At 52.7% G+C, this 21,057-nt stretch overlaps 1 protein-coding gene across 1 annotated transcript in view; it reads right to left on the reverse strand.

The window, feature by feature from the left end:
- The window catches only part of LRRC75A (leucine rich repeat containing 75A), a 30,173-nt gene extending 10,530 nt beyond the window's left edge, over window positions 1-19,643 (reverse strand). Inside the window, exons 1-2 of the mRNA XM_081889961.1 lie at window positions 18,718-19,643; window positions 6,807-6,935 (exon numbers count right to left, since the gene is read on the reverse strand). Of these exons, the coding sequence (XP_081746087.1) occupies window positions 6,807-6,935; window positions 18,718-19,005 (417 nt within the window). The 5' untranslated portion in view covers window positions 19,006-19,643. The remainder of the gene's footprint in view (window positions 1-6,806; window positions 6,936-18,717) is intronic.
- Between the last annotated feature and the right edge of the window lie 1,414 nt (window positions 19,644-21,057).

The following is a 21,057-nucleotide window of genomic DNA, read 5'->3' on the forward strand; positions in this document are numbered from 1 at the left end:
ACCTCCACCCCTGCCTCCCAAGCATTTGCTGACATAAGCAGGCAGGGCAGTTGATGCTGCCAGCTTCACATGGTCCATTTGGCATCTTCATATGACAATGGCAGTAAAGGTAAAAGGACCCCTGACCATTAGGTCCAGTCGTGGCCAACTCTGGGGTTGCGACGCTCATCTTGCTTTATTGGCCAAGGGAGCCGGCGTACAGCTTCCGGGTCATGTGGCCAGCATGACTAAGCCGCTTCTGGCGAACCAGAGCAGCGCACAGAAAAGCTGTTTACCTTCCCGCCAGAGCGGTACCTATTTATCTGCTTGCACTTTGACGAGCTTTCGAACTGCTAGATTGACAGGAGCAGGGACCAAGCAACAGGAGCTCACACCGTCGCGGGGATTCGAACCACCAAACTTCTGATCAGCAAGTCCTAGGCTCTGTGGCTTAACCCGCAGAGAAAGCCCCAAATCAGAACCATGGCAAGGGAGGAAGAGATGGCAGGTGGAGCCCCATCTGACTCCCAGGGCCATAAAAGTATGTTTGTTTGAGTCAACTGAGGGTTCCCTGCTCAGCCTTCACCAAGCCAAACCAAGATGGATGAGCCTCGGTTCAGAAGATGATGCGGACAGGGAGCTCAGCAGATCCACCTGCCTCTGGCTGCAGGAGGCGACCCTCCTGCTGCACTGCAAACACTTGCATTCCTAGCACAAAGGCAGCCAGAGGGAGGAGGCAAAGTCCAGGAAGACACCCTGGTCAGCTTCCCTGAGAGCATCGCTCCCAACAGGACAAAGAAAACACCTGGGATGGAGTTGAGAACAGCCTGCTAAATGAGTAGAGCAGAGCTATGGCTTGGCCTTTTGTGCTGGCAAAGGCAGCTCGCTGACCAGCCCAAAGCAAGAAGCCTGCTCTCACCCACCAAATTTCCAGCTCCTTGAGCACCTGCTCTGGTTCTTGTCCCCTTGTCAGCCATGTGGGGCCAAACTCCACTGCTTCCTAAGGGCAAATAGGGGAGCGGAGCACGCTTTTCTCCTTCTACAGTCATTGAAAGGAGGGCAGAGAGGAGGCCAATGGGCTCTCAGCACCAACGCACATGCTTGGAGATTAAAAGGTGGCTTACAACATGAAAACAATAGAAACCTACGACAAAAGTGGTCATAAACAATACAGGAAACATTTTTAAAAAAATACAAAACCAGACCGAACAATTGCCACATACTGTACTTGGAGATTCAAAGGTGGCTTACAACATGAAAACAATACAAACCTCCGACAAAAGTGGTCATAAACTATAAAGGAAACATTTTTTAAAAATACAAAACCAAACCGAACAATTGCCAAATACAGTGGTACCTCTAGTTATGAACTTAATTCGTTCCGGAGGTCCGTTCTTAACCTGAAACTGTTCTTAACTAGAAGCATGCTTTCGCTAATGGGACCTCTTGCTGCTGCTGCACCGCCGGGACACGATTTCCGTTCTCATCCTGGGGCAAAGTTCTCAACTCGAGTTAACTCTTCCAGGTTAGCGGAGTTTGTAACCTGAAGTGTTTGTAACCTGAGGCGTTTGTAAATCGCAACAAAATCTAAAATAAAGATGTGAGAAACCAACGGCAACAATCCGTCCTCTCCCACAAACAACACACATCCCAGCAAGAAACAAAGAGCTAACATTGGAAATAATCCATAGGTGGTCTTTAACCACTTGCAGACTGGCTTATGCAGCTCCCTCTTCCTTGCCGAGATGCTGGAGTGGTTGCCAAGAAACTGCTACACATACAGTGGTACCTTGGGTTAAGTACTTAATTCATTCTGAAGGTCCGTTCTTAACCTGAAACTGTTCTTAACCTGAAGCACCACTTTAGCTAATGGGGCCTCCCGCTGCTGACGCGCCGCCAGAGCACGATTTCTGTTTTCATCCTGAAGCAAAGTTCTTAACCCGAGGTACTATTTCTGGGTTAGCAGAATCTGTAACCTGAAACATATGTAACCTGAAGCGTATGTAACCTGAAGCGTATGTAACCCAAGGTACCACTGTATATACATGTGTGGTTGTCCTGTGCCAAAGTATAGCTCTTCTAGAACTCGCTTTTTCAAGAAATAGGTAAAATTGTTGACCGTGAGATCGTTGCCTCCCTGCAGATAGCACTCCTAAATCTATTTGAAACTGGAAATGTCCCTACACACTGCAGAGAGATGGTATTGCATTTATTATTGGCCACCAGGTCTATTCTTGCCAGGCACTGGAAAGACTTAAATGGGGCTGCCCTCTTAGAATAGTACAACAAAGTGGGTGAGATGGCACTGTTGGAAAAACTTACCTGCAAATTAAAAATAGCAAGAGGGCAAAATAAAACTAATGAATTCTCTGCAATATGGCATGCTTTTATTAAGCATGTAAAGGATGGTTTGCACAATTTGAACCTGCAGCCAGCATTCAGAAGTCTATGGTTGCTTTAAGAAAATATAGGCCACAACATTCCCTCTCACTATATGCTCATGTTACTGTTAAGAAATGTACAAATAAGCTCCTAATTGATACCGATCCCCTCCCCATCCTGACCTTTTCGTTGCTTATTGCATAATTCTGTAATATATATCTTTTAAACTAAGTGCCTTTAATATTTTGCAAACTATATTTATGACTATTTTGAAACACTGCATCTTTCTTTTTCTTTAAACAAAACAAAAAGCCACTTCCCTGTCCCCATCTTGCTCCGAGAGAATTAAGACATAGTGTCAGTCATGCATGAGTATGATCCAGGTCTCTGCCGCTGCCCGCCTCCCCCCACCCCCAACTGAGCACCTTCCTCTGTGGGTGCCAGAACTAAAGACAGCTGGTCTGATCTGGCTGGCTGCCGTTCTTGGGGGCAGAAAAGGCAAACTGCCACCCCTGTTCTGCATCCCCTGCCGCAGAGTTTGCTGGTCTCTGGGATTCCCTATTCTCACAGGTTGAGAAAGACGAGAGCTCCCTTTGCTGGTTGGGGTTCGTGTTGCATATATGGGACTCTGCGCAGAAGCAAAACTTGGATTCTCAGGGAAGGATTCTCAGGTCAGCAGGCAGGGTTGGGTGGGGGTGGAGTTCCTAGCAGGGACTGGTGACTCAGCCAGGTGCCCTGTGCCCCCCCACCCCTTCCCACAACAGGAAAGCAACTAATTGCTCCATCCAAGCCAGCCCCCTGCTGAATTACTGCATGAATTCTTTATCAAGCCGCGTGAAATATTCATGGCGACCTATTTTACAAAGCAAGATATGGACCACGGAGGGCAGGTAGCAGCGCACTATGGATCATTCCTCCTGCTTCGGAGGGGTTGGAGGAAGGAAGGAGAGCTTTGGGAGGCCTTGGCATGGGACGGGCAGGGCATTCCTTGAAGTGGCGATCTAACTGGTCCTATCAGTTAGCCAACCGCCCAGAGGCCATGTCACCATGTGCAAAAACAAGGCCATGTGCAGCAGCCCTGCTCCGTGGGTGGACACAGGCTGGATGGTGACATTTGGGAAGACTGTGAGTCTTTGTAGACAGGCAAAGAGAGAGAGAGAGAGAAATATATTTGTGCAGCAAAAGCAAAGACAGCGGACTGCTAACTGAAAGCGGGTTTTTGTTCTACCAGGAGAACAAACCTTTTATTCAAAGTCCTCCAGCATAAGGCGAAAGCACCTTTGCTCAGTTGTGTCACTCTGCGCCCTTGTGACTTCACAGCGGTGACGCTCCCAGGCCTTCCCAGAGGCCAAACACCTTCCCAGAGAAGACCAGAATGCCAAAGACTCCCGTCAGGGGAAGTAACAATCTGCTCCAGACTAATTCTGGGCTTGGCAACCGGCTGCAATCCGACTCGGAGAACCTGTGGGGAGAGACTCCATGTTCCCTTCCCTGCAACATCCTTTTGGAGACACAGAGGATGTGCTGGCCCAGTTTGTCACCAGAAGACGCCGGGCCGCCATCACGTCCCACAGCAAAAGTACCGGCACGAACATCTCGCAGCCAAGGAGGCCGAAGGAGAGGCGCTAAGCCAGAGAAGTGCTAACTGGCAATGCAGAGCTGAGAGATGATGCAGGGTGTGTGTGTGTGTGTGTGTGTGTGTGTGTGTGTGTGTGTACGTACGCAGGAGCAGACGGAGAGGGTGTATAGCAAGCAGGTTTCTGGATTTGCTGTCCTGGAGACCAAACAGAGGGTCGCAGGAGAAGTACCAGCAGAAGGGGTGGTGTTCTAAGAATTGCTGGAGCTGCATTGGCCACAGCCCCAGTAAAAACATGAGTGTCATTCTGTGCAACAAAAGAGAAGGAAAGAGCAACTGGAAGAATTTACAATGGCAATGGGAACCCAGGGACTGAGACTTCCTTTTTCTTGCTCACACATTTCCAGGCTTGCTTTAGCCATCATAACAGAGAGGCGCCTTGTTTAGAAAGGAAAAAAATGCCAAATGAATAACATTCAGAAACATGGTTGCTCCACCTGCCCCCCACCCCCACGGCCACCAGGTCCATCCCCAAACCCCAGGTAGGGGGGGGAAGTAGGTGCCACCTAAGATGGCCCCCTCTTTGCACACAAAGATACACCCACACCCAGCTCCATGAATCCATTCCTTTAAAATAAAATGCCTAACTCCAGCAAGCCTCTCTTCTGTAAACCTTGCCCCAGAGACCTCTGAAACCTCACTAACTCAGCCTGCAGGTTAAGCAGCCTTGCTCAGGGCAACTGCATTCACACAGGAGCCCAAATGCTGAAATGAAAAACAGAGTGTTCCTTTTCGCTCCTAGCGACTATCCAAATGCAGCTGGAGTAAACAACGCATCATACGCCATTTTATAAAAAACAAAAATACTGTTAACTTTAAGGGATTCTATTTGTTGTTTATTCAGTTGTCAACAAGCATGTTTTAATGACGACAGTGAGGGAGGAGCCTGTTTCAAGGAAATGAGGGTTTATTAGCGGTCAAAGCTGCATCATTTGGCTGCAGCCACCAATGTGCCCCTGCTTTCCAAACAACACGCCCTCTGCATGTACGCCTGTTCCCCCTGCAAGTCTTTCTTCCTCTGCTGCCGCCCATCTCCTTGATTAAGTCGTTCATCTCACCCACATTAAGTCTGTTCGACCCACTTGCTGCACAGCAGGGGGGTTTTTTGGATGGGGGAGAAGAAAAATATCCTGAGCCTTCACTCTGCATATCCCAGCCCACCCCCCACTCTCAATTAAAGGGAAGATTCTCATCGCAGTTCCTCACCTGTAGAAAAACAAGATTTGCCTGAGGGGGGAAAGAATCAATACACTTCCTACCTGTTTAGTAACTTACATCCCTCAATTACATTATTAAATGAACTGAACTCAAACGGCAATTACTCTCGCAAAGCATCAATAAAACATTGCAGCACCAGTCGCTCAGAGCTGGCCCATCGCCTCTTTCTGGAGCAGCACCACTTTCCAGGAATGGGATTGCTAGTCCAGGATCCCTGCTTGGATAGGAAGCATTGGCTTGGTTTAAACCCTGAAAACATTATTGTTGGGGGGGGGTTAAGGGTCATGTAGACTGCATCAGCTTATCTGGAAGGCTGTGGGTGCCTGTGTAGAAAGATGTCTCACTGGCAGGGAACTTGCCCTGGAACACACAACCAACCCTGCAAGGTTGGCTCCCAAGGGCAGCGGCTGGTTGACCCACAACCTTTAGAGGCTGGAGTCAGAGGGATCAACCCTTGGAAATTCCAGTCCATCTGCAGCAGCTTTCCCCATCCTGGACCTCCCATCTTCCCCAGCCAGCATGGCCAATGGTCAGGGATGGTGGAAGCTGGAGGCCAAGGCTGGGGAAGGCTGATCAATGGTCAGGGCCAAAACCTTTTGGGGGGAAACCTGGAAATGGTATTAGCATGGGTGTTGGATGTATGTCGGTCAGCGCTGGGTGGCTACAGTAACAAAGGGAGGTGTGGAAGGCTGTGGCTTATGGCAAGAAATGGAGGCATGTCTCCCCCAGGAGAGGAGCCAAGCCAAGAATGATACCAGCCCTGAGCAAGTAGGAAGAGCAAAGCCAAGGAGAAGAAAGTCGTAGACTCTTCCGAACTTCCCTCCCCCACATCAGAAGAGCAAAAAAGCATCTCCCCCCCCCATCAGATGCAGCTGCAGAGAGTAACCCAGAAATCTCAAGAGACTGCCATCGTCAGTTGAAGACTTGTCTGTGAAAATCTCCCAGGAGAAATCTAATCCCATTATAGGGAGCGATAAGCAAAGGCTGCCTGGAGGGAGAGGAAGGCGAGACAAGGAGGAGGGGGCAGCCGGGAGGCAGGTGCGTCGTCACCTTGAGGAGTGCATAGGGGACATTGGGCCAAGTTCACGGAAATGAATGGACCTCATTTAGTCATGCTCCTTGGTTTCAGTAGGGCTACTCTGAGCAAAGCTTAGTGCAATACCACTAATGAAGTTTATCATGGCAGAAAATTGTCGGCTTCTGCCAATCATGTTAACATGCCGCACTCTGCTGCAGAGGAGACTTGGACTTTGAGAGATGGGGAAGGGTGTAGTTGGGTGTCAGTTCCTCAGCCCCAAACAGGCCGCCTCTTCTGCATGTTTCACTCTTTTAAATGGTAACAAAATGTAGGAATGACTGCAAGAGAAGGAGAGGGGCCAGCAATGCCTGACTCTGGGCTGGGCATGTAACCCTCCCTCCCACCCCACCCCAGCCAACATGGCTAGACTTTGGAATATCAAAGTCCAGAGCTTATGAACACACCCACAATATGACTCCTCTTGAGAAGGAGGAAGCAGCAGCTATAGCCCCCCACCCCCAGCTTCTCACTCTTCCTTTCAACAGCCCAAAGCAAACCCCACCAAGCACTCACCGGTTTGGGGCAGTGGATGTACCTGGCCAGGCTGATAATCAGGTCATGGGTAATTGGATCAACCAGGTTCCTGAAGCTGGCGTAGCGATACAGGACGTCATCCAACGAAGTTGACTCCATGCCCAGGTCCTGCAAAGGAGCAAAGCCAGTCAGGTGGGCAGGCACCTTGGAGTGTCTGTGCCAACCAGGCAAACATCAGCAACTGGGCAATGCCAGCAGCCACAGCCCTGCAATCATATCCAGAGCCTACACCCAAACATTCAGGAAGGCTGCACTACAATGCCAATACCCCAATATTTGAGGATTTTAGGGTTGGGACCCAAGAAGCTCCATAAGTCTGGACGGACACCAGTAAGTAGGTAAGAGGTGCCAGCTGGATCAGGCCAAAGGCCTGTCTTCAGGGGCCACCCAGATGCCCCCAATGAGAAGGCTGCATTCTGCGCATGAGTGTAGGGGTCAGCAACCCTTTTCAGCCATGGGCTGGTTCACTGTCCCTCAGAGCATGTGGTGGCCCGGACTATATTTTTTTTGGGGGGGGGGGTAATGAAAGAATTCCTATGCCCCACAAATAACCCAGAGGTGCATTTTAAATAAAAGCACACATTCTACTCATGTAAAAACACTCTGATTCCCGGACCGTCCACGGGCCGAATTGAGAAAGCGATTGGGCCGCATTCGGCCCCCGGGCCTTAGGTTGCCTACCCCTGGTGTAAGAGCACCCCTGAAGTGGGAGAAGGAGCAGAGGTCATTTGACTCACTTCCTCACACGCCAACTGTTTGCTGAGGCACCTGATGGGTCGAATGGACTTGTAGGGCTGTGTGGGTCAAGGAGGGAAGGGTGAGTTTTCCCTCCCATTCATCCACATTGCTCAGCCAGGTGGGTCACATCGATGTCCCCATGGCCCTGGACCAACTTCTGCTCCCTCACTCCTTGGCAGCTCCCCTTGCAAGAGGAGATTTGATCAGGCCCCTCTGAAAGTGAAAGGTCCCTGGTTGGCAGAACCCCAGGCACAGGCAGCAATGGGGAGCAGCCCCACACAGATTCAGGCCAATAGCTCAACTGCATCTCCACTCTAACTTTTGAAAACAGGGGGAGGAGGGTGGGTGGCTGCTCCTTCCCACAGAAGGGGTCTTGGTGGGTGGGTGGGAGACAGCAATATGAAACCTCATCAGCGCAATCCAAAAGGTTTCTTTCTGCCTGGGATCCCTTATGCTGCTCTGGGGAACCTGCTGCTTCCCCAATTTTCATTCATTCCAAAGTGCGACCTGAGCAGTGGTTGGATGGAACAGGGTGACAGAAACTGAACTCCTGCCAGCCCTGTCAGCTGGAGAAGGAAGGTGAGCCATCAAGTCTGGCAAAGCCACCCATTGACATTTGAAAACCAGCCAGGGTCAAGTGGAGGTTGCTGGGGGAGCAATTGCATCACGTCTCTGCGAGCACTTCTGGATCCTGTAAGGGATGTTCTGAAACACAAAGCCCATAAAATTCTGCCCCTCTCCCATCTTGAAATGAGCATTCAGCGCACGCACGCACACACAAGCCCCAAATTGCTGCAGCACAGTGATGCTTCCCCTCCCCACCCTATAGTTGAAACCTCCCCAAGTGAGAGCAGCATCCAAGCCAGATGAGCTCATCCCTGGCACAGTCTGTCACTGAGAGTCTGACTTGACTGGGCAAATTGCCTCCCAGCTGAGCACACTGGGCTATCTATCAACCAAGACGCCTGTTAACAAACCTCCCCAGTAAACAGGGGGAAGTAAGGGAGGAAGGAAGGTAGGTTTAGGGCCTGTGCTAATGGGCTCCTGTATCTGTTCTGAGGAGTGAAACCCCCTTCTGTGCAAGGACTTTCAGCAGCCCCCCTTTTATTGTAAGGAATTTTGTGCAAATACCCCCATAGCAAGAGCACCATGCACCCGCACAGCTTCTCTGTGCATGAAGTAAACTCCACCTCGTGATTTGCAGAAATACCCACTTTGTGTGCAAGAGGAATTCAGGGAGTTCCTGAGGCAGAGAAAGAGAGAGAGAGCTTGAAATGCAGAGGGGTCTCTTCCCACTCCTGAGATCATCAACTTGTTAAATGCTGGTGGGGGTGATCACATGCCCCCCTTTTTTTTGCTCTTCAGCAAAAAGACTCAACAAGCCATTTTAAATAGCATGAGAGAGAGAAGCTAGTTTGCTTGGTGGTTGGGCCCTTTCGTGGGCTAGTCCACAGGTATCATCAGTCCAGTGGCATAGCGTGGGGATGCAGGGGGGGCCAGCTGCAACATCTGGGGGTTAGGGTTAGAGGGCACAAATCCACGGGTTAGGGGGCACAAATTACTTGCCTTGCCCCGGGTGCTGACAACCCACGCTACGCCACTGCATCAGTCTACCACCCCACCACAGAATTTGTCACTGGAATTGGCCTCAGTGGCTGGGAAGCTGGGACCACTTCACCTGAACCACCTTCAGCTGCACGAGGGACCAAGGCCACAGGGGCAGCTTCAAGCAAGTCATTTGCAACCACAACAGAAAGTCACAACAAGAAGAGAGAGAAACGAGGACACTCTTGTTCCAAAGCAGAGATGAAACGTGCAACACACAAAGCATCTTTTGGGCAGAATATGCAAAGAAAGAGAAGGAACTGCCAGACACAGACATCAGTTGAGCAACGGCGACTGACCGTTTCTGTCAAATTTGGCAACAGCAAATAATGAAGCAACAGAGCTGACACACTGCCTTTGTTCCACGAACAGGAAGCAAATCTTTAAGTGACCTGACAACTTGGATAAGGGCTCCAGAAACCCGGGTTTCTCTACAAGTCAATGGACCTTGGGGTGGGGGGGAACAGAATGCAAGGCCTTTCTCATCCCCATCCAAAATAAAAATGCCCATCAGGAAGGATAGATGACACCAAGTGAGTGCCAAGCCTTGCCAAAGCCATCACCCAGAAGACAGCACTGATGACTGACGCCAGTCTGGGCAGAATTTGGGAGAAGAGCATTTTACCCCAGTGAAGACAGAGCTGCAGGTAATTCTCTTGAGGCCAAACTGCAAGCCTTTGCAAAATAGTGTCAACTTCTTCTGAGCTGTCACATCAAGGGTCCCCACAGCCCCCAGAGATGAATGTTTTTGAATAAAAGAGCCCGTATCATCCCAGCAGATGGCTGCCAAGGGCTCCCACACTGACTGTCTGGGCATATGACTCAAGTGGCCATGAGTCCTTGGTACCTCTGGGCCTGAATAGAGAGGGAGCAAGAGCAGCAGGACTCAAAGATATGGATCCTAGGAGTTCTCCTGTCCCATAGGACAAGAAAGTCCTACCTTAAGAAACATTGGGCTCACTAAGAAACTGACCTGGACACTTTCCCCATTATCTCGGACATTAAAATAACCCTTGCCTGTCTCTCAAGGGATTCACATTTTAAGGTCCGAGCACCTGACCTCGAAGCGAGGCGATCATGGTGGGACCATGATTAAAGTTGGTGGCAGTCATGGGGTCCGATGACCTTGAGTCATGATGGGCAGGATTTTAAGGATTCCTGTTCTAGAGACTCTTTAGCTTGTGAAGACATCCTGGGAGCAGCACCCACTATTTTGGAGAGCTAGAGGCAAGGAATTTATACTCCCACATCCTTTTAACAGCCCAGCCCTCCCAGTTCTCCACTTCTTCCACCTTTCCCCATGCCAAATGACCACTCGTGGGGCTACCACAACCTGATTACAGGAAGAATGTTATTTCACTCCATATCGTCTCCCTAAACTTTTCCAATTGGCCTCCCACTTTTTTCCCATTAACATACTCAGTATGCAAATAGGGGGCTGTCATACAACTGGGATTTCCCAAATGTATATGGGATTCGTCCACTGAAAATAGCATCTGGGTGGAATTTCTGAAAATTGGTAGAAAATGTCCAGGAAAACCTGGACATATAGCAACCCATGTCAGAAGTGTTGATTTCTTTGGCGAATTTCCTTAAAAATAGTTCAAAAACTTCAATTATGTGGCAACCCTAGGAATTATAACAGCTATCAAACTTCCTTCTGTCTCCCCACCTCCAGCCACCACTGAAACTCTATTCTTTTCTGTCTCTTTTAACTACTTTACTTCCTCTTCCTCCTCCTCATACTGTAGCCAAGTCTGTTTCTCCAAATGGGCAGCTGCTGTTCCCTCTAGAAGTGCCATGCTCAAACCGTGAATGCCTTGCCTCCCCAACATTTGCCCACTTTAACAGACTCCCCACTCCTATACCCCCTTTTCCAAACTCCCGGCTGTTCTCTGGGCCCATCCAGCACAACTCAGGACTCAGGAAGGGGGAGCTAGTAACTGCCTGCCGGTTCCCAGGCCCTGAGTTCTTGCCCTCTGGCTCCTAGGGCAGCCCTTTCCTTGGAAGACGAACCAGAGCATCTTGAACTCCTTTGGGGCTCCTTATGTGAGGCGGAAGCAACCTTCCAGTCCAGGGCTCCGAGGCAGCTGGAAACACACACTGCCCGACCCCTCTTTTGCTTAAGGCACTCAACTCCCACCTGCCCCATGATGGAAATTGTCCCCAGCAACAGCAGCTGCTGCTGCAGCAGCAGATAATTCTATTAAATGCTGCTACAGGAGGTCTCTCCAGTGGCTGTATGCCTGCTCCTCAGTGGCGTAGCGTGGGTTGTCAGCACCCGGGGCAAGGCAAGTAATTTGCGACCCCTAACCCGTGGATTTGCACCCCCTAACCCGTGGATTTGCACCCCCTAACCCGTGGATTTGCGCCCCCTAACCCGTGGATTTGCGCCCCCTAACCCCCAGATGTTGCGCCTGGTGCGGCCGGCCCCCCCTGCACCCCCCCATGCTACGCCACTGCTGCTCCTTGTACCCATCCCCAAGTGGGACTACTGGATCACAGGGTGCGGTAGGTGGGCCCGTCTCTGCCCCCCCAAAAACTCAGCCTCCAAAAGATCCACGCATCGCAGCCACTCGCTCATTGTCAGTGCCAACCCTGTTTAGAAATCTCTCCCTTTGGGAGAAGCTGGAGGATAAAGCAGAAAAAAGCTTCCACAATAGCAGATTTGGGAGTGAGCTACAGTCACACTCGCAGCCGGCACATGGTACAGCCCCCTCCTGGGTCCAGGTGGGGAGGTCAGAAAGAGATCTACAGTGGTACCTCGGGTTAAGAACTTAATTCGTTCTGGAGGTCTGTTCTTAACCTGAAACTGTTCTTAACCTGAGGCACCACTTTAGCTAATGGGGCCTCCTGCTGCCGCCGCACGATTTCTGTTCTCATCCTGAAGCAAAGTTCTTAAACCGAGGTACTATTTCTGGGTTAGCGGAGTCTGTAACCTGAAGCGTCTGTAACCTGAGGTACCACTGTACATGGAAAGTGGAAGTCAGTGAGGGAAGGTCAGGGAAAAGAGCTGTCTCGCTCTTTCTCTTAAGAGCAGGGAGGACAAGGTTCGCTGCTTTCAATGCTCTTATTATTCAGATCCTTTTATTTCTCACACCACACCCCCTGAAATCTTCCTCCTCTCTCTGCAGAAACAGCTCCCGGGGTCATTATTCTGTTCCTCCCACAGCCAAGGAAGAGGCACAGGGAAGCAGATGCAGAGGGGCTCCCGCCCAATGGTTCACACAGGCTCATCAGAGAGAAAACAAAGCAGGGGGGGACTCAGCGCTGCCCCTCCCCCAGCATCAGCGGAGAGAAACTGGCTGGGAAGCCGGAGCAGGAAGCAGAAGACTGCCAAGAGGATCCCTCCATCCGGCAGCACAGCGGGTGGGAGGGCAACAGAGGCAGCTGTGCCGCTTCCGGCCGGGGGGCGTGTGTGTGTAGAGGGAGCAAGATGGGACTCTGTGCTGTGGCAGAGGCAGCAGCAAAGTTCTCCTTTCCACTGAGGCTGCCGCTGCTGCCACCAACCTTCCCCCCTCCAACCCACCATCCAAAAAAACCAATCTGCATTTGCTGGGGAGTTCTCTTCTCACTTGGGGGGGGGCATTTGCCCCTAGAAATACAGTGGTACCTCGGGTTAAGAACTTAATTCGTTCTGGAGGTCCGTTCTTAACCTGAAGCACCACTTTAGCTAATGGGGCCTCCCGCTGCCGCCGCGCAATTTCTGTTCTCATCCTGAAGCAAAGTTCTTAACCTGAGGTAATATTTCTGGGTTGGCGGAGTCTGTAACCTGAAGCGTATGTAACCTGAAGCGTCTGTAACCTGAGGTACCACTGTACAAGCTGGACCCAGCCAGGGGAGGTGTGTGGCTGGTTGCTGGGATCGGTGGCCTGGTCTCCTATCCAAGCCAAGAGCGTTTTGAGTTGTGTTGGGCGGTGGGGGTGAGGACAGGTCTGCTTGTGCCCAATGCCTCCTGCTAGGAAGCTACCACACCTACCCTGCCATGTTCAAATGTGGGAAGGTGCTCTGCACATGCCTCAAGGCCTCTTGGAATCCTGTGCACCAAATGCAAAGCAAAGCCCCTTTCCCACTCTCCCTCTCCTTTTCTCCTCTTGTGATTGCTATATTGTCCTGCAGGTTGCTACTGGCCATGCTGTGCTTTCCCATCCAAAAGGAAGCCCAAGCGTTGAAGTGTGTGGGGTGTGCTTGGGTGAAATTATACAAATGAGAACCCCCCATAAGAGAGGAAGACCAGAATCCTCACACCTGCCCAGGCCAGGTCGCTGGGCTTCCCTCGCTGGATGAGCCCCAGCATGGGGAAAAGCAGTTCTGGAGCTCAGCCATGGCTGGCTGGCAGAAAGCCCAAGCCCCCCCACCACCATGCCCAGGTGGCACAACTCCCCCTCCTTGAGCAGCTGACACACAGAGCCAAAGGGTTAGCTGCTTCCTGGCCCATCAGCAGCAAGCTTGCCCTGTCTGGGGAGCATCAGCACAAGCCTTTCCTTCTGCTTCCCCTTGCAGGATTTGACCTCCCGTCTCCACCATTGGATGTGCACCAGACCTCCCTGTCCCTGAACTTTCCATTATCCTCGCCGCTCACACATGGCTGCCCTTGGCTTTCGCTCTTCCCTCATCGCCTCTTCTCTCCCACGCAGCCCCCTGCTCCAAATGCAATTTCGCATCATTTAAGCCAAGATGGATTACGGGCGGGGTGGGGGAGGCAGTCCGCCCAAGTGCAGGCAAAGAGGCAGGCGGGGCCTCTCCTACACTCCCTGCCCTCCCCAAAAGCTTGCTTCTCCAAAACGGACAAATATATTTGCAAGGTATTATTTGCAAGAGCACAGGCAATGTGAGGAGCCTGTCCCCTGTCCCCCTGCACCTCACACTATGGAGAAAGCCAAATGAAAGATCTCCTCCTCTTCCTCTAGGTTCAATAAGCCCAGATTCTTAGTGAGCTTGTTTTTATTCCTTGCTAAAGAGGGATAAGCCGGTTTACATACTGGCATGAAGGTATGCACTACACACATATCATGTATGCATGAACAAGTGTGCGCACACACAGTGCCTAGCTGAGAGGGGGAAAGGTGCATCAAGACCCCACGAAATGCCCTGGAAAGGCAGTTTTCCCACCTGCTCTCAGTTAAGCCTCTCTCCCCAGGTGCCAGCAGAGCTGCTGAACTCAGCCAGAACTGGAGATTCCTGCTAGAGCCAGGAATCTGGAATATGCTCCCAGACCTGCTTACAACTCCAGGGCACTATCCCTTCTCCCTGGCTAGATGCACGTGGACACAGAGAGAAAGCTTCCAAGCCCAAAGCGAATGGTGAGGCAAGGCTTTTCAGTCAATTGACTTAGAAGTGGGGGTTGTCACACACAACACCCAGAAATCAGCAATGATAGAATACAAGCGCAGCAGGCATGGAACAGCTCGGAGTTAATGACAGACTCTCGCACCAAACTCACCTCTCAAGCAGCCACAAGGCAGCTCCATGGACAGACCCAGGAAGAGGTGCGCTCTGTCCTCTGCCCTGGCAAAAGGCTGGCATGCTGGCCATGGGGAAGGCAATTGTGCAAGGCGGGGTGGGGGACTTGCCTGCTACTGGGAGCTTGGAAAACAGAAAGAAACTTTAAGCTTCCCACTCCCCAGAAAATCTCTTTTCTACACAATCCAGGCGGCAGCTGCTGCTGCCTTAAAGCACCCCAAGGACTGGGCTACCCATTCCTGAGGCTGTCCTTGGGAAAAGATTTCCATCGGATCCACCAGCTAAGCCTAAGAGAGCTTAGGCCGTCACACAGAAGGATCAATATATGGACTGTTTGCAGGTGGGGGAAATCGTGCCCTGAATACGAAAGGAAGAATATAGCAGCCAACAGGCCCAGCACCACCCTTCTGGGAGGCTGCTTGGCAAGGAAGCCACTGGGGTGTCTCCTGCCAAAGGGATTTTCTATGGACTTTAATACTGTTTTATTGGTTGGGGTTTTATTATTTCCTTGCCGTAGCTCTGCATGTGTTTATGCGGAAAGGTTTAATGAAGGTCAGGATAGAAACCCACAACAGAGAGGAACAAGGCAGAGTCTGGTCCTCCGAAGGAGCAACCAGGAGGCGGCAGCCCATGCCAGCCATTTCTGAGCTGACCTCACTTCTGGAAAAGGAAGACTTTGGTGGCGCAGCAACCAGGAAATGTAGATGACCCCCTTGCCTCCCCTCATCCACCCGCTGTCACCTTCTCGCCACAATGAGGCCACCCCCCCCCCCACACACACACTCCAACTGTCCCCATTCACTTTCTGGCTGAGTTTTTCCTTCAGAGCTGAGCAATCTCCCTCTGGGTGCATGATGACACCCAGGAAGCAAAGCCGCTTAAGAGCTATTCCCCCTCCTGGAGAAAACGGGGGGGGGGCAGGGTGGATCAGACTCTGCTGTTCCCAGGATTCTTTCAGGGACAAGGAGCCATGCAAGTTAACTAGCATAAAATTAGCATAAACAGGCTGCGTTCCCATAAGGCAACTTGCACGATAGCTGTGCACAAAGCTGGAGGCTGTTCCCCTTCCCCCTCCTGGGCACACGTGCCTTTCTTCCTTTGGCAACGAAACACGCCAAGTCCTCCGCAAGGCTCCCGAGGCCGGCCCAGTCTCCCTCCCTGCCTTTAATTAATTTTCAACAAATGTAACTCAATTACTAGAAAGCCTTTGCGCACCACCACTGAAATGCGCTGGCTGGCCAGCCTTTGCAACCAAACATGCAGGCAGCTTGCCTCCGACCTCAGCAAACTCAGCCAATAGGGAGTTCCCTTCCCCAACCCTGCAGCCCAAGCACACACTGCCCATTCAGCCTCTCTGGAATCCGCATCTTGCATGCATGGATCACAGACTGAGAAGGTGCAGTGGCCATTGGGAGGGAGAGGGCTCTGTGCCCCTAGCCAGAAGGGACCACATCTCCCACGAGTGGCCAGTTCCACTGCCACAGCCACACACATCTCCGTTTCTTTAAAAGAGTGGGTCAGATGTGGGCCGGGGGGGGGGTTGCTAGATGCTCACCACCATCCAGCCCACAAGCAGCCACAGGAAGACACCTGTTCATCATAAGCCACTGGCACAGCTGTGCTGCCTACCTGCCTCTTTGGTGGGAGAGAGTCTGTTGCTCTTTCTCTGGCTCTAACAGGGCCAGAAAGGTGCTCACGTGTTCCACAAGCCCATTTCAAGCACCACAGTCATAAGTTCAAAGAGCCCATCTCCTACATAGTAGTGTCACCCAAGCCCACAGAGGCCCTCTTCATGGTCCTCATGGCAAGGAACATGAGGCTCCCTCCCCGCTTTGGCCACCAGGATGGTCTGCCAAGGTTGCAGGTTCAATCCATGTAAGGGATAGCTACATATTCTTGCACTGGAGGGGGTTGGCCTAGAGGAACCTCAGGGTCCCTTCCAACTCTATGATTCTCTATGACTCTATGCTCTTGCAAGGCTTCGTCCTGGGTCTTTTAAGACTGGAGAAGTCAACTGAAGGAAGGAAGTTTGAGTAGCAGAACTGGCTCAGGCTACAGTTGTGTCAGTCAGGCCACACTTAGCGTATTTTTTGCTCTATAAGACTCACTTTTTACCTCCTGAAAAGTAAGGGGAAATGTGAGTGCGTCTTATGGAGCGAATGCAGGCTGCGCAGCTATCCCAGAAGCCAGAACAGCAAGAGGGATTGTTGCTTTCATTGCACAGCGATCCCTCTTGCTTGTTCTGGCTTCTGAGATTCAGAATATTTTTTTTCTTGTTTTCCTCCTCCAAAAACTAGGTGCGTCTTGTGGTCTGGTGCGTCTTATAGAGCAAAAAATACGGTATATTCTTGAATTAAGAAGCCTCCTCTGCTGCCTATCAAAACTCTACATCCTGCCCCTATCTCAACGGAAGAGCCAGAAGGGAAACTCCCAACTTCATTCAGATAATTCCCCCTTGGAGCCCCCATTCACAGCAAGAGGAAGGAGACGGTGGCTGGCAAAAGACTCCCCTTCAGGATTCAGCATGGTTCTGCTCGGGCTTCAGCTTCTGTGAAATGGCTCCTCAGAGAGGAAGAGAGAAGAGGAGAATCCCACTCAGATCTCTCTGTGGAGAAGAAGATGAAATCTCACGCAGCAGAAACTGGAGCCTGGCTGTGAATCTGAAGCTGCAGCAGCAGCAGCTTCCCTTGGCAGAGCCTGTCAACAAGGGCCTGGTGCGGACTCGCTTGCCATGGCACTTCGCCCACTTTCAGTCTCACACCGGTTTTCACACCACTTGGCAGTTTTATTTCCTCAAACCAGGAAGGAAACGTAAACAAGTCCAATTCAGGAGAGAGTGGGAAAGCCACCTCTGTCCACAATTTGCAGAAGTGGTAATCACTAAACAGGAAGTCATTAAACAAGCTCAAGGCCACCCTCCAAGTCAGGTGTCAGGCACAGACGGCCCTGGCGCACAAATTCTCCTTGTTTACAACATGCTTTGTGTTGGGGGGATGGGGAGAAAGACGCAGGCCAAATCATTATATTCAGGGACCAAATTTGACAGGTGGGTGGAGTTGCTCATGTGATAGCACAATGATGTCAGGTGACCTTTTTGTCCGCAGGGGTCTTGCAGAGTGCTTTGCAAAGGGTTTCCATCTGGAAGCTACCTCCAAACACCTTCTCAGCTGAGCCAAGTTCTTACCTGCGTGTCCTACAAGATGTCAGATGCGGGGCATGTGAGAAATGAGTTGGCTGAAGTGGCCTGACAGCCATAAATTTCCCCCTTGCTAAAGCAGAGCCTATAGGAGGAGCCTTCCATCCCAGAGCTCATTTGAGGGAGATGGAGGCTTCCAAGGCACAATTCAAGGGAGCACCAAAGCCCTTAACCAGAAGTGCAGGTTAAGGGACAAGAGTCCACAAGCCCAAGAAAAGTTGGTAATTGGGGCCAAGACACAAGCCAACCCCAACCCTCTGTTGCATGACACCTGCCAGGAGCAGCATCGCCCCTTTTGTCCAGATCAGATCATATGCTAAGCGTTAGGATATACTATGCAGCAGCAGTGGCGTAGCGTGGGGGGTGCAGGGGGGGCCGGCCGCACCGGGCACAACATCTGGGGGATAGGGTTAGGGGCGCAAATCCATGAGTTAGGGGGTGCAAATTACTTGCCTTGCCCCGGGTGCTGACAACCCACGCTACGCCACTGCCAAGGAGAGCCAAGATGTTCCTCCTGGGGTAACCCCCTTCTTCCTCATTCGTGGTCGGGCAACCCCCCCCCCCAGGAAGACTCTGCCCTGAGGAGGCTCCAGAGGAATCACCAAACCCATCAGACCAAGAATTTCCCTTCCAAGACCAGCGAACCTTCCACGAACCAGGCGAAACTCGCCCGCTTGCCCTCGCTCTGATCGCGATCCTCCTGGACAGACAAGTGAGGTGGGAGTTGGGGGGAGCTTGGCTTCCATTCCATTAAGGGACAGGGACAGGGAGAGGGAGAAGCGGAGCTTCTAGGTGCCCCCCAGTCCCGCCTCCCGGGCACGTGGGGGCTGCGAAGCCGAAGCTTCCCGGTGGAGGGCGCTTCGGTCGCCCGACCCCCATCCCTCTTACCTGGCGCAGGTGCTTGAGCAGATCGGTGGCCTCCTCCTGCTTGCCTTGCTTGACCATCCCCAGCATGTCCTGGATAAGGCCGATCCGGCGGTGATACGGGGGGAGACCACCGCCGCCGCCCCCTCCGCCCCCGCCCCCCTTGCCAAACTTTTCTCCGGATCGCACGACGAGGGAGGCCAGGAAGTCGCCGCGCTCGCGGGGCGACGGCAGCATCCTCCGGCGGGCAGCCGAGGCGGCGGCCTGGGGGCTGCCGGGCAGCGGGCAGCCCTTGGTCTGCTTGGCGCCCATGCTGGATGGTGCCCAGCCGCCGGTCGGCCGGCCTTCAGCGGGACATGGCAGGCTCCGGCCCACGAGGAGCAGACGCTGCTGTCGAAGCGCGGGGCAGCCGCCGGCCCAGGAAACACCGCGGAGGCGAAGAGGAAGAGGGGGAAGCAGCAGCTACGACGGCAGCGCCTTCTCCGGGCATCTCCGGGCAAGTGCCCCTCCGGCTCCCGCAACTGCCTCCCTTCCCCGCCCTCTGGCAACTTCGGGAAAACTGTTGCACGGCAGACCGAAGAGGGAGGGAGGGAAGGAGGAGCCGCCAGCGACGGAGGAGGAGACCGAGACGTGCCCGCCGAGTGTCCCCGGCGAGCGAGCGAGGCTCTGGCTGCTGTTGCCGCCGCCGCCTCCCTCCGTCTGGAGCTGCTCAGGCGGGGCGGAGCCCGCCTCTCCCCGACCGGCGGCGGCCTTGTGTCTGCCCGAGAGAGAGAGAGGGACCGCCCGGCCTCCTTCTGGCTCCTCCTGCCGACGGCGGGGGGGAAGAGGCACAGGCGCCGCCGCCGCCTCGCCCTGCTCGACCGGGCTGCACGTGACGAGCGCGCATCTGAGGACGTGCAGAGCGCGCGCGCCACGGAGAAGCAGCTCCTCGGGCTCCCCCGCCCGTCCTCTTCACGAGCAGCTCAAGGGAGGCCTCGCCACGACTGGAGCCGGGTGCTTCAGTGGCAACACATACACACACACACACACGGGCGTGGAAGACGCCTCCCCGTGCAAGACCCAGGCACGCCCCAACTCAGGTGAGGCGGCGCCTCCCGGGGCACCCCCTTGACACTGGCCCCCGAAAAGCCGCGGGACCGGAGCTGGCCAAGGAGCCCGCCTTCGCGACACCTGGCCAGGGGGAGGGGGCAGCTGTGAGGCCCGGGGTCCCGAGCGCCTCTCCTCTCCTGCCCGGAGCACCTCAGAGACGAGGAGGAGCCACCTCCCCTCTCCCCGCATCCCGCGTGTGGTTTCCCGCGCCGGGGTGGTTTGCTTCCCGCGAAGCGTTTGGGACTGAGGAGCGGAGGTCTGGGCGGGCGGCTCAGCTCCGGACTGCGATCTGGCGACCTGGGGCGCTGTTAAAACTACAGTTCCCATCCCGCTGTGCTGGCTAGCGCTCATGGGATCTGGAGCCGTCGGCAAAGCTGCACTGCAGAGCCGCCTTCGAAATGCTCAACCCATCCAAGCCTGGAAAGCAGAATTAAACGGGGGCTTTTGCCAGCGGGCAGTGGATCCACTTCTGAACAGCTTGACACGCCCCCCCCCAAAAAACCCAGACACCACAAGCCAGCTGGATCGTTCTGTGTGGAAATTCATTCGGTGGCAATTCATTTGCTAAGTTGGTGCTGTGAATGGATTCATACATAGGAGGAACACAGGAAGCTGCCTTTTACTGCCTCAGGCCATTGGGTCTACACTGGCTGGCAGCAGGGGTTCGCCACAGGCTAGCGTTTAAGTACGGCTCCAACACCACCTCTTCTGCCACAGAATATACCCAGCTGTGCATCTCCTACAACATAACTGTGAAAGAGGCAAGTGTGGCATTAAGAAGCAGGGGGTTGAGCCTGGAACAGCAGCAGCCTGTGGGGTGTGGAAGATGCAGCCCTTCTTCAGAAACAGACAAAAACTCTCCCACAGTAGTAAAGTTTCCTCCTTGAATACATTTGGGCTTCAGAAAGTCTGGCTCAAGAGCATCTTAAGTAAGTAGGTTCCATTTTTATTTTTTATTTGCCAGGAAAGATGTTTTGCAAAGCCGCCTTAGTGCCCTTTTTAGTGAGCATAAAAGCAGGCAACTCCCTGAGGTTTTGATGGACAGCTATTTATTATAGATTTTGGCCTCTGAATATCAACTTTAAAAATACCAGATGGGTTGTAGGAAGGCCCTCTCCACTTTCTGTTCCTTGGGTATTAAGACTTTTAGGGGGGGGGCATTTATTTTCAGGTGCCTGATATGTAGAGTACCCAGCAAGAACTGCAACTGCATCAACTGACAAGCCAAAGTGTTGTCACAGGAAACATAGGTATGAATATTCCTGCTTGCTCTTG

The sequence above is a fragment of the Podarcis melisellensis genome (assembly GCF_964234715.1).
Source record: "Podarcis melisellensis genome assembly, chromosome: 15".
In the NCBI taxonomy this organism is placed as follows: Eukaryota; Metazoa; Chordata; class Lepidosauria; order Squamata; family Lacertidae; genus Podarcis; species Podarcis melisellensis.